At 32.8% G+C, this 11,639-nt stretch overlaps 1 protein-coding gene across 1 annotated transcript; it reads right to left on the bottom strand.

Moving 5' to 3' along the window:
• Nucleotides 1-737: 737 nt before the first annotated feature.
• LOC128221672 (uncharacterized) lies at nucleotides 738-11,432 on the bottom strand. The gene is made up of 14 exons (XM_052930272.1): nucleotides 11,200-11,432; nucleotides 10,876-11,092; nucleotides 10,078-10,236; nucleotides 9,399-9,627; nucleotides 9,165-9,226; nucleotides 8,559-8,636; nucleotides 8,055-8,102; nucleotides 7,000-7,147; nucleotides 6,445-6,558; nucleotides 5,717-5,833; nucleotides 4,913-5,128; nucleotides 4,481-4,536; nucleotides 3,861-3,942; nucleotides 738-3,535 (listed from the first exon to the last, which is right to left on the bottom strand). Exons 1-14 carry the CDS (start codon nucleotides 11,430-11,432, stop codon nucleotides 2,772-2,774), a joined length of 2,523 nt encoding a protein of 840 aa, XP_052786232.1. The 3' UTR covers nucleotides 738-2,771.
• Between the last annotated feature and the right edge of the window lie 207 nt (nucleotides 11,433-11,639).

The raw sequence follows: 11,639 nt of genomic DNA, 5'->3' as shown, positions 1-11,639 counted from the left end.
TGTTTATATCAAATTTAATTTATTGCCTAAGAAATAAATATATTTATGATACTTTCAGGGGATATAACTCGTTACGTAGTAAATTATGAGTACCGAGTTTACAATTTTGATAGTATTATTTAACCGTCTCATCTTGCCCACAACGCAATAATTTGACAGATAACTTATGCTTACCTGATTTATGCAGTATTTTCATACGCTTTTTTATGGGGGTTTCTAATGGCGTTTTATTTACCTCCAACTTTGTTTCGGTCATGTATATTGTTCGTTTGTAACGATATACGTCATTTAATGTGAATAAATGACATTTTTCAATTTCCATCCTGGTTTGTCAATTACTCGAAACAAATGAACTTAACTCATACTTTTAAGAGAGTACTCAAAAATGTGTTTACTTGACTTGCTGACGATTTAACATAGTATTGTTATGGTTGTGTTTGAATGTGTATTGGCAAAGGAAATGTGTTGCAGAAATGCCTAACATGACTGAGGTATTTTCATAGAACTATATATTTTGTCAGTATTAAAATAACATTATAGTGGTTGTTGATCATGTGATCGTTTAATTAGGTTTGTAAAATTTCATCTCGATAAAATACAATTAAACCAAGTAAAACATCCGAAGGAATACCTGCGATCATTTTTATTAATAAATTCAAATGGTGTTAGAAGTCTTATGCTTCCGATGAATTATTTAAGATGGAAAATCAATGTGTAATACAGACCAACATTTGACATTGATTATAGCTTTTATTCTGGTATACGCATGACACAGAGATTACTTGTGATAAATGTGCTAATTAAATTCCATTCAGTCTGAAGAAATGTTCAAAATACTGAAAACTTAGCAACAATTTCCTAATCAATCAATATAAATGTTCCTTCAATATTTTAAAGATCCTTTGTAAACGCCGATAACAATTGCTTCTCTATATCATGAAATCTATAAAATTTAAATTTATTTTATTTTTGTATGTGATAAACATAACTTAATAAATTGTGGAGCAATTATATTCAACTCAAAATATTAATAAAAACAACATAATATCAACATGAATGATAACTAATCCGTTTGCTATAATACTTTTCATAGTAAGCACTCCTTAATATCATAAGAGGTATTGTTCGAACATTAACAGAAGTATTAATAAAAATATTGAACAAACTTACTTATAAATCAGGTTGTCAGTGACTTTGAATAGATGCTTGTTAAGTAAGCTACATCATTATGAAGTATTTCCACATGTAAGACGTATGTTGTACGAAGCATTTAATATGTCGATTCTGCAATCAGATCATACGTGGTGGAATATAACCATTAAAATCCTGAACTGATATAATAAATGGTACAAAAACATACTTTTCCCAATGGATTTTAGAGTCAATATATACTGCAAACTGCATTTTACTAGCATGAATTTAGCAAAAAAAAAAACAACATTGCGTTTTAGAATCAGTAAATGCTGCACATTGTATTTATGTCTTAATTTCTAATTGGGTTTAAAATCAATATCAACTGCACAGTGCATTTCAGCATAAACTTCGTATTGGGTTATTGTTTCAATAGATACTGCTAATTGTAAGTAAGCATACTATTTCATTTGATTTTATATTCGAGGTAAACGTCACATTGTTTTTAACCATAAACAACCCATTGGGTATAACAATAAGCATTAACTACCCATTGGGTATAACAAAAAATATATACTTAACATTGTACACTGTATTGAAATATTATTTACATTGAGTTTTAGAATCATCAGATATTGCACAATGTATTTAACAATACATTTTCTATTGCACTTGAGAATAAATATATATATTGCACAAAGTATTTAAGCAAATAGGTTAATTACCTAATGGTATTGAAAAAGTATACTTTATATTATTTTCAAGCAGGCATTTTCCATTTGATTTTATAATCAACAAAAACTGCAAATTATTTTCCATGCATAGATTTCCAATTGGTTTTATAATCGATATATACTTCAAATTGTATTTTAGCATAAATATACATTTGGTTAAATAATTAATAGACACTGCACATTGAAAATAAAACATAATAAAGAGGGCCATAATGGCTCTAAATCTCTCACCTGAGCAAAATAATTTAACCTTTTTAATCAATAGAGCTTGATATTTGTTCTCAAAGAATATTGAAAAAACATACTGGTCAAACATGTTGCCTGGATAATAACTGACAGGACTTGTCATACTTGCCTGCATATTGACATAACTTGTCACAGTTTCCTTCACACTGACAGGACTTGGTGATTGACTGTACACTAACAGGACTTTGTTCAGTTGCCTGCACACTGACAGGACTTGATGAATGACTGCACATTGACAGAATTTGATTCTCATACCTGCACACTGACAGGACTTTGTTCAGTTGCCTGCACACTGACAGTACTTGATAATTTACTGCACACTGACAGCACTTGATACAATGCCTGCACACTGATAGGACTTCGTTCAATCGCCTGCACAATGACAAAACTCTGTCAAATTGCTTGCACACCGAAATATTTTTTAGTATAGACACACAAACATCAATCACACCATCCAATAAAATCAATAAACTGCATTAAGCTCTAAATATCCGTACACATTCTACACCTTTAACTAATATTATCTCTTCTTCCATCTAGGACATCATCACCTTCCTTCAAATTGTTAGAATCAAATTCTTCTTTATATAAGGCTTATTCACTATCCAAACAAAATATAATAGAGTAGCTTAGAATAATCCACATGAAGTTTACAAATATCTACATGAAGTTCAATTGAAAAGTCTCATTATCAAATGTTTTACACCTGATCTTTTCCAAACAGTGATTTAAAGCAGCTAACGACAATAAACTAATAAAATGAGAAAGCAGCACAATTGTCAAACACAATTGTTCGCCAATATTGTTTACTACAAACATACCTAAAAGAACAACAGGTAAAATGAAACAATGCAAAATGATATGAATGTATATTACGTTCCGAGTAAGATGTCGTATTAAATAGTGTAGTAAACTGTGTAATGGTCTAAATATCCACATGCTTTCCTTTTCGTTTACTAACATACATACAATTGTTAAAATAAATGAAACTATACTAATTATTGCACTTATAAGGCATATGTATATCATGTTAAGATTTGTAAACAGTAGTGAACACAATGAAGCCAATAAAGAACATATAAGAAAAGACCCTAACAAAATGTACTTTGTAAAACACTTCACTTTGGAGTATGTATTAAAACAGCACCAGCCATAAATAGCTACATGGTCCAATGTTAGTGCACCCATGACCATTCCGCTAACTATCGCCCAAAACTTCAGTTGAAAAGAACGCCTTCTCAAGTTTGTATTTTCATCAGGTGTATGGTGTAGCCTTGTGAGACATATTTTCAGAATATTTTGGAAACGGATTCTGCTAAGTAAGCGTCTCAGTAGTTCATATACACAACAGAGAGCTATCAAAAGGACAGATGTGAGAATAACTGTCGTGATTGGTTGGATGTCATGGCTGCCAAGCTGCACACCTGAAAGACAAGTTTCATATGCTAAATAGTCGTGTTTAAAGTGACAGGTTTGCACTTTAAATAGGTTATCAAACCATATATATTATTATCTCAGTCCACTTGAAAATCTGAGAGTATAATTACTTTTGACTACTTTGCCTTGTCACAAAAACATAACTAAACTCCGCTTTTGGGAGTATAAAAAGTGCTTTAACAAAGCGCCCTTACTTTGTTAACCATCTTGTTTACTCTTTCAATCTAGCTTATTTATCTATTAATTAATATTTATTAATTATTATTATAATTGTATATTTTAAGCATACAAACAGGAAGCTGGCAAACATACATTTTTCAGTTTTGTTTGATTCTATCGTGTTCGATATCTCGTCCGTCACATTGTGGGCAGAAGAGTTTACATCATTCTGACACTAAAACATATGGAACTTAACGTTAAATACATGCATTTTTATGATGTTTATGCTTTGAAATAAATATCAAATGAGCGGACTCCGTTTATTATAGATCCAGTAGTCATTGGGAACACCTTCATTTAAAGAAATACCATGATTATGCATAAGAAGTCTTAATTGTTTGCTGATCACACGTGTCTACTTCTGATATTTAGGTTTGTCCAAAAAGGACTTAACCAGGCCTATTCAATTATCATATCCGATTAGTGTTGTTTTCTAACCGATGTTAAATATAAAAAAATTCTCATCTAAGAGTGTTCGGGACACCAGGCCCTGAATTTTGAATAGTCAAAGTATCTGTAGTTAACACCTCGCGGGTATCTGACTGTAACTTCAAGGAAACACTAGTTATTAGACTCTGTGATCAACATATTGAATCAATATGTAACTGTCCATTTGCAGGAAATAGTCACTAAAAATGTTGGGGCTTCATCCAAGCATTCATACAGCCAGACAGTCAAATTATGAATGGAAAAAAAAACATGAGATAACAAACCTCTTCCACCTTGAGGATCAAAGGATTCTGAAATACTTCAAAATCACCCATCGGATCTGGAATGAGAAGGAAACATCAAGTGACCATTTGGTCAATCAAGTACTCTGAACACTTAAAGCATATATGATAGATAACTGCAGCCATTTGTATAACACTTGGATACACATGTTTTCTTTAGGTTAGGTTGCAATTTAAAGTGATTTGATTGGCTGATATGATTTTTTTAAATAAATTGACCAATCAAGAAACATTTTGAATTTTTAACCAAACCAAAAAATAACCAGTTTAATACAGTTCTGCAGATGCGAACAAAACTTGCCAGGTCAGGTTACATTCAAAACAACCCAACTCGTCACCTTTCTCCAGAATATGAAATTCACAAGACCGGTTCAGACTTCAGCATATATGCAATTCGTCGCTACATAAATATACCTTCAAATTTTGCTGATCCCATTCCAGTAAATGTCATTAAAACGCAAAACAGGTGAGATATGGATTGTGAAATGTAGAATGTCACAGTCTCTTTCGTTAATTGGGAAGCATAGAAGGAGCATCCCCAACGACGTCGAACAGAAGTAAGACCAACGAAACCAGATGTTATGGTGTATGCAAAGAGGACCAAACGTACACCTAATAGGCCAGGGCAATCTGCAATGTATATGTAAAGGTTAGTCATATAAAGTTCGAACCTAGTAAAAAATACGGCTAATCACAAGTGTGGTCTTTTTTTATGTTTTAGAGCAACACAGATTTGAAAGTTAACAACGATTGGATCAATAACGTTGTTAATCAATTTCTGAACAATCGGACCAATGTCAACCATTATGGCATTTTTAACGGTTTTACATTGTCTGAATGCGCAATATTTACTTAAACATTTTAGAAGTACAACAATTCGAAATTACCCATGAGAGTTTAACATTGGCAGGTCACTTGAGGAATAATAGTGTAGGTGTGTGTGTTATACTTGAATAAAACTTTTTTTGTTTATTGAATCTACTACATGATGAAAAAGTACTAATAACTTAATAATTACACTATTCATAGATCGATGAATGTTTTAGATAAATAGTGTTTAGATCAATTGATTATTTAAACATGAAATATTCTCTGCACTATTCTAATTCTAAATCTTGAAGCCAAGCCGAAATAATTTTGTTAATTATATTTTGCCCTAAAGAACAAGACCAAAATAAACCACTTGACCTAATGTTTGCTAAACATGAGTAGCTATACCTTCTGCTGATATAAACATGATCATTAGCGGCAGTGCCAAGTTGAATCTGCTCAAAAGAGTGCAAAGACACATCAGAATCACAAACATCACCGGCTGCCCAGGAAACAAAATGTAATCTAGAAAAGGGAAATTTATTACAAATATCCGTGAATATTAAACGGGCACACTATTATAGTTTGATGCCCAAAATAGTCTTAATGTAATGCATTATTGCGTTTAACTTATTCGACTGTTATGATGAAAACAAAACCAATTTGTGAACAGATGAAAATATTAGCGATATTTTGGCGCCATTTTACCTGGTGAAAATTGTAGCAACGTAGCAATTTATTCAAATCGCACATTTATAACGGGGACTATTTTTATCTGTTTCAGTTCAAATTGTGGCTTCGTAGTTATTAATTAAAAAGACTCATTAACAAAGTGAATATGTTACAGTTCACAAGTCATGCTTTTTGAGGAATAATTGTTGACGTGTGAAAACATTTTGCATGGCCCCCAACTGTTGCCATTCATTTTCATATTCACAGACGAAGCCACGTATACATAATAAATGCTGCGTCGAAGAACAAGGTATAGTGCATATTTTCCAAATTGCTCTTCAATATTCATTCGTGTATCGTATACAACAAAGTTAAAACTATCCTTCAGTTAGAGCCATTTTGATAGTTTGAGTGTTTTTGAGAACATATTCTAATTGTAATTGAATGAAATATATTGTGCTTACCTTTGGCGTTTATGCAGAGTCCTAGAAGTACTGTAACGTTTCCCATCAAAATCCAGAATAGAAAAGCCAGCACGACTGACAAAAAGCCGTAGATAGAAGCTTCCACCCAAGAACCTAAAACAAAATGTTGTTGATGTTGTTATATTGTTGTTGTTTTTTGTTGTTATTTTTTCTTCTTTTCATTTATTTCTTTTTTTTTTTTTTTTTTTGGGGGGGGGGGTGCAGTAATCGGAGAATGAGCGTGTATAATATTCTTTGAATTAAAGTTTTTAATAAACGTAGAGAGTATATGGGCGAAAATTGTAGTATGTCACAATAATAAATATATCGCCATTAACTAGGAAGGAAGTGTATATTATGTTAAATTTAATATGTGTGTTTTAATCCCCAAATGTACTAAAAAAAATCAAATTAATCAAGGACAAAATTAATTTAATATGCATTTGTTGATGTTTCATTTATAAATACAATATGATTTTTAGAAACATTCCTGTTGTTCGTGTGCCTTCTTTTCTTTAATTCTATTTAAAAAAAAATTAACAGCGCAATGCTGACCTCGTTTGTGAGTTGAATAGCCATACACAGAAGATAAAGAAGATAAAATGCTATCAGGTCGCCTTCGTCCGTGTGGTGTTTGCCGAATGGTTAACGTTGAAGTGTTGTTTGATGGCATGGTGTAAATTCCCGATTCTGATCCTCTCATCTAAAAAGAAAGTACAAAACAGCAACAGTTATTTATCTCTAATTGTCAGTAAAACACTCATAAGTACAGTTAAAAATACAGACAGACAAAAAAGGTTTACAACGGTAAACGATGTATGCTACCCGACATGGTACAAATTCGGAAAAGAATCCGCAAATTAGAAAAAAATAACTATTTTGTAAAAAGTTGACTTTAAACTACCAGTTGTAAATATGGACGGAAGCATGAGTATCAACACTTCAGTTCACTATTGAGAGAACTTGTGTCAAGTTATTTTGAAACCATTTATATTATATGCAGAATATAAGAATATATTGAACTCAGACAAAAATAACTATAATAACTAAGGGCAACTATTGTGTTAAAACTAAATGACAGATGTATGGTTGTCGTGCTATGCACTCCAACTAATATATACATGTGTGGGGTTTAAACTACTAACATCAAAGACTTGTGGTTATTTTGCGTACAAAAATAAGTATGCAATGAAAAAAGAGAAATAGAACAGATGTTTTGTAAAACCATTCCTCCCCATTGAGATATAAGAATGTATTTAATTTAAATTCAACACTTCAAAGATATATGGAGTTATGTTCAGGACAAAAAATAAAAGTAATAAGGGCAAGACTCAAAATACCGAAGACAGAGTTTTGTATTTAATATAGAAAGTGGACTATATATATACCAAGGTTTATATAAATCCCTTCAGTACTAAAATATGCTAGGAACATAAATTAATAACAATAAATAAAATAAACCAGCGTTTTCCAGGGATGTCCTAAAATATTATTTATCAAATTTCAACGTTATTTATAAAGTTCTTTAAGTCTGATTATTTTTTTTTCCGCTTGCGGTGTCTCCAAAACTATGGACACCCTTATAGTTAAGAATGTGTATATTTTCTTACTTTATTTTCACGTTTCATCAGAGCCTCCTCCGTATATTCAAGTTCTAGCTGAAAAAGAGAAAAGTTATATAAGATGTGCTAATATTGTATGACCGCATTTTATTCCAATATTCTGTTTTTTATAGTGTGATGGTTGTTATTTGATATATGGGTACCGAAATTTATATCGTTTCATATCGGTTTTCTATCATTTGAAGTAAGTATGAAACAATATCAGAAAAGCATACAATAGATAAAAAAAATCACTCATTTTCATAATGTTTAATAATTAATATCTAAATTTGAATAAAGCGTTAAATGCCCAATTGACATAAGCATATAGGTGTTAGTTATAACAAGATATTTGCAGTTTAATAAACCAGGGCGACTCGGTTTGCAGGGATGTCAATTTCTATTATTTTAAAAAAACAGACTCGTCACAAATTCAAAATGAATATAATGTTGGTTCTATTTTAAAGCAAAACCATAGTGAAAGTACAAAATAAACATTTTAAAAACACTCACATCCGATTCATCCGCTTCCGTTGCTCGAAGCTGTTCAAGTTCAGATTCTGATGTTTGCCTTTTGATAACTTCGGGTTCCTGAATTTGAAAACACTTTGTGTAAATTTAAAACAATTACCTTTTTTCACGCTTTTGAAATTTATTGAGTGTGTGTATACCACGTGATAAACGTGAAGCTTGATAAGGTTAATAGTTTCTTGAAACACTTTGTCAGTTCTGTTTTCAAAATAATTTTTAGACAGTGGTCTGACGGTCGTATTGTAAAAAGGTTTGCCGAAGTCTAGTAAGAAACTAAGCTCTCAATCAAACTTTGGTAAAAGTCCGAAGGCGGGGCTCCGTAAGCGGCGTAGACTGAGCTATGTTTCATTTAAAATGGTGAATAAATAGTAAAGTTATCTTTATTTAAAGTCTTCATTCGAAGCAAAATATTGCCTGCCGTTTATGACGCATTTTATCACGTGGTATACACACACTGTTACTGTTTACTCTAAATATTATTTAAACTCAATTGTGAGGACAGCTGTAAATTCTTAAAATCAGTTTTTAGCTACGTTAAATCCGTGTCCCGTGTAGAACCAGTTCTCCATTCCGATGTGCGTTACTTACCAAGTTATCGTAATGTTGATCCGCTGTGGATTTCTCGCCCTCACTGTCTTCTTGAATATTTTCTACAGATATGAAGAACAGTTATCTCTCTTTTCTTATGCATATTCATATTAACGAGATTTTGTCAGTCAATTTTCCCACGTTATGTATGACGTGTAACGGAAGAAGATACCGTGGTTTCCGACGCTGACATTTTTCCTAAATCTCTGATGCTGAAACATTTAAATTGGTCACCTGATGATATAGATGAAGAATAGTTTCCCACTGAATCTCTGTCCGTTTCAATGCCGTCGTCAACATTGCTTGAACCATCACTTGTGTCCCAGAAAATATCTTCCTTCGAAATGGTCTGCTTCAGGCGGTCAGACAGACATTTGGGCAGACTCTCATCTGAGGAACTACTTTTCAATGATTCCTCCGCTATTTCTCCCTCGATACAAGTGACGTAAGGACTGGCCTTCAACTATCAATCATATTAATTGACCAATAGTATGTAACCACGCTAAGCGCCGTGACAGAACAGAACAAAACAGAACAATATTTCAGTTGCAACATTCAACATAACTTTACACAATGAAATATGTCAAAATGCAGGGCACTTGATAATTGCCAAGAAATAATACGTGTTCATATACAAATTTTACCCCATTTTATTTTAATAAATAAATAGTAATTTCTAAATCAATCGATAACAAGATTATGTTTTGTAATATATAAAAGGAGTATTTACACAATCTTCTAGTTTTATCGACCGTTGGATAATGTCTGTGATGAAAGACAATACTATCACATTCCTAATTTTATTTCAGTCAATATTTCTTTGAAATTTTGACACTAGTTTACTGTTTAAATAGGATGTGTAATAGCTTGCTAAGATGCTAAGATTTAATTCAAGCTATGCAAGTTGACAAACCTTCCTCAACTTCCTTAAAGCCTGTTTTGTCGCTTGGTTGGATTGCTGCAGCGTTGCATCACTAAGCAATGCGACCAATGCGTCAAAGTATCCAGACAGCTCACTGTTGCAGACATGAAGGGAAGGCGAGTGGCGTATGGATCTTCCCACTTCACGAGCCTTGCACGAATGAATAATATAATCATACTTTCGTAAGACTTTCCAGTTACATGTATGTCATATTGAAATATAAATCTGACTATGTATTTAATATTATTATAATGTTTTGTTCTAGCACTATATAGGTTGTTGTGAACTAGAAAACAAGTAAACCAAACCGGCATTGTTTGCCGTTAACCATTGTTAAAGATATTATCATACAAAACATACATGTATGTCAAATGTCGATTAAATGATGAGATAAAATAAACATAATATAACACTGGTTTCTAACCCAACCCAGGGATATCAAATGTTGCTATCACTGTATGGTTCTTTGTAGTTACTGGACAAATGGTTAACCTTTGCTGGGTTTAAAGGATTAAACAAACTCAAGTGTGATCTTATCCTATTGTTATAAATAGGTAAAACGTTTGAAACAGCATGTAGGTCTTACAAGTAACATACCTGTTCACAAACATTTTCTTTATCAGACAGTTTATCGTTGAAGTGTTTCAGGAACGGCGTACAGTTACTATTCAGTCTGATGATTCCATTAAAATCGGTGTCATCGGGATAGCAAATGTCGATGTAACCACCAGGTGGAAGGAAACACTTGGCAACCTGCCATAAATAAACATATCTTACATGTAGACCTACCTTTTCACAAATATTCCCTTCAACCGTCAGGTTATCGTTGAAGTAATCCTCGAACAGTGTGCAGTTAATAATCAGGTTGATAACTCCATTAAAATCGGTGTCGCCGGGATTGGAAACGTCGATATAGCCATCAGGTGGAAAGAAACACTTGGCAACCTGCCAACTATTGATACACCATTCTTCAGCTTTTGTGTTTTTCCAAGATGGCGCTGCAAATCTGTGACGAAGTATGATTTCGTCCCGGATCTTGTCACAAATACCATTTGGACAGGGCGTCGGCAGCAAGTCCGGTGTAGAATGAAACTTGCACTGGCCTTTGCTTACACTGCAGAACCCTCTTGCTGGGCATGGTAACAGGTTTTGTATCTTACACGACCCGACCTACACACGAATCCACTCTCTCGATTGTTTATCCTATTTATATCTACAATTTGTTGTTCAACGAAGTCTGATATCACATCCTCCGTGAATGGAGCCACCGCTTTCTTTGTTATAAGTGTGGCAATTGCACCTCTGTACCAGTTTCTGTGCTTTTTATTTTGTATTTCTTCTGCCATTCTATGCCAAGATGATAGACAAGAAGTTATTTATCATCTGGGATCCCAAAACTTACGTGTATTAAATGATCCAATGAAGACAGAAAAATCGTTTGAATGCGTAAAAATAACTAGATTTGTAGAAGTATATGCTTTATTTTTTAACGTGTACACTACTTTTACACTGTTTATTAAAATAGAAGTATATACCCTCTTTTAATAATTATA

This window comes from Mya arenaria, chromosome 16 (genome assembly GCF_026914265.1).
Source record: "Mya arenaria isolate MELC-2E11 chromosome 16, ASM2691426v1".
NCBI classification, from domain to species: domain Eukaryota; kingdom Metazoa; phylum Mollusca; class Bivalvia; order Myida; family Myidae; genus Mya; species Mya arenaria.
This window is presented reverse-complemented; position numbering and strand designations above follow the sequence as displayed.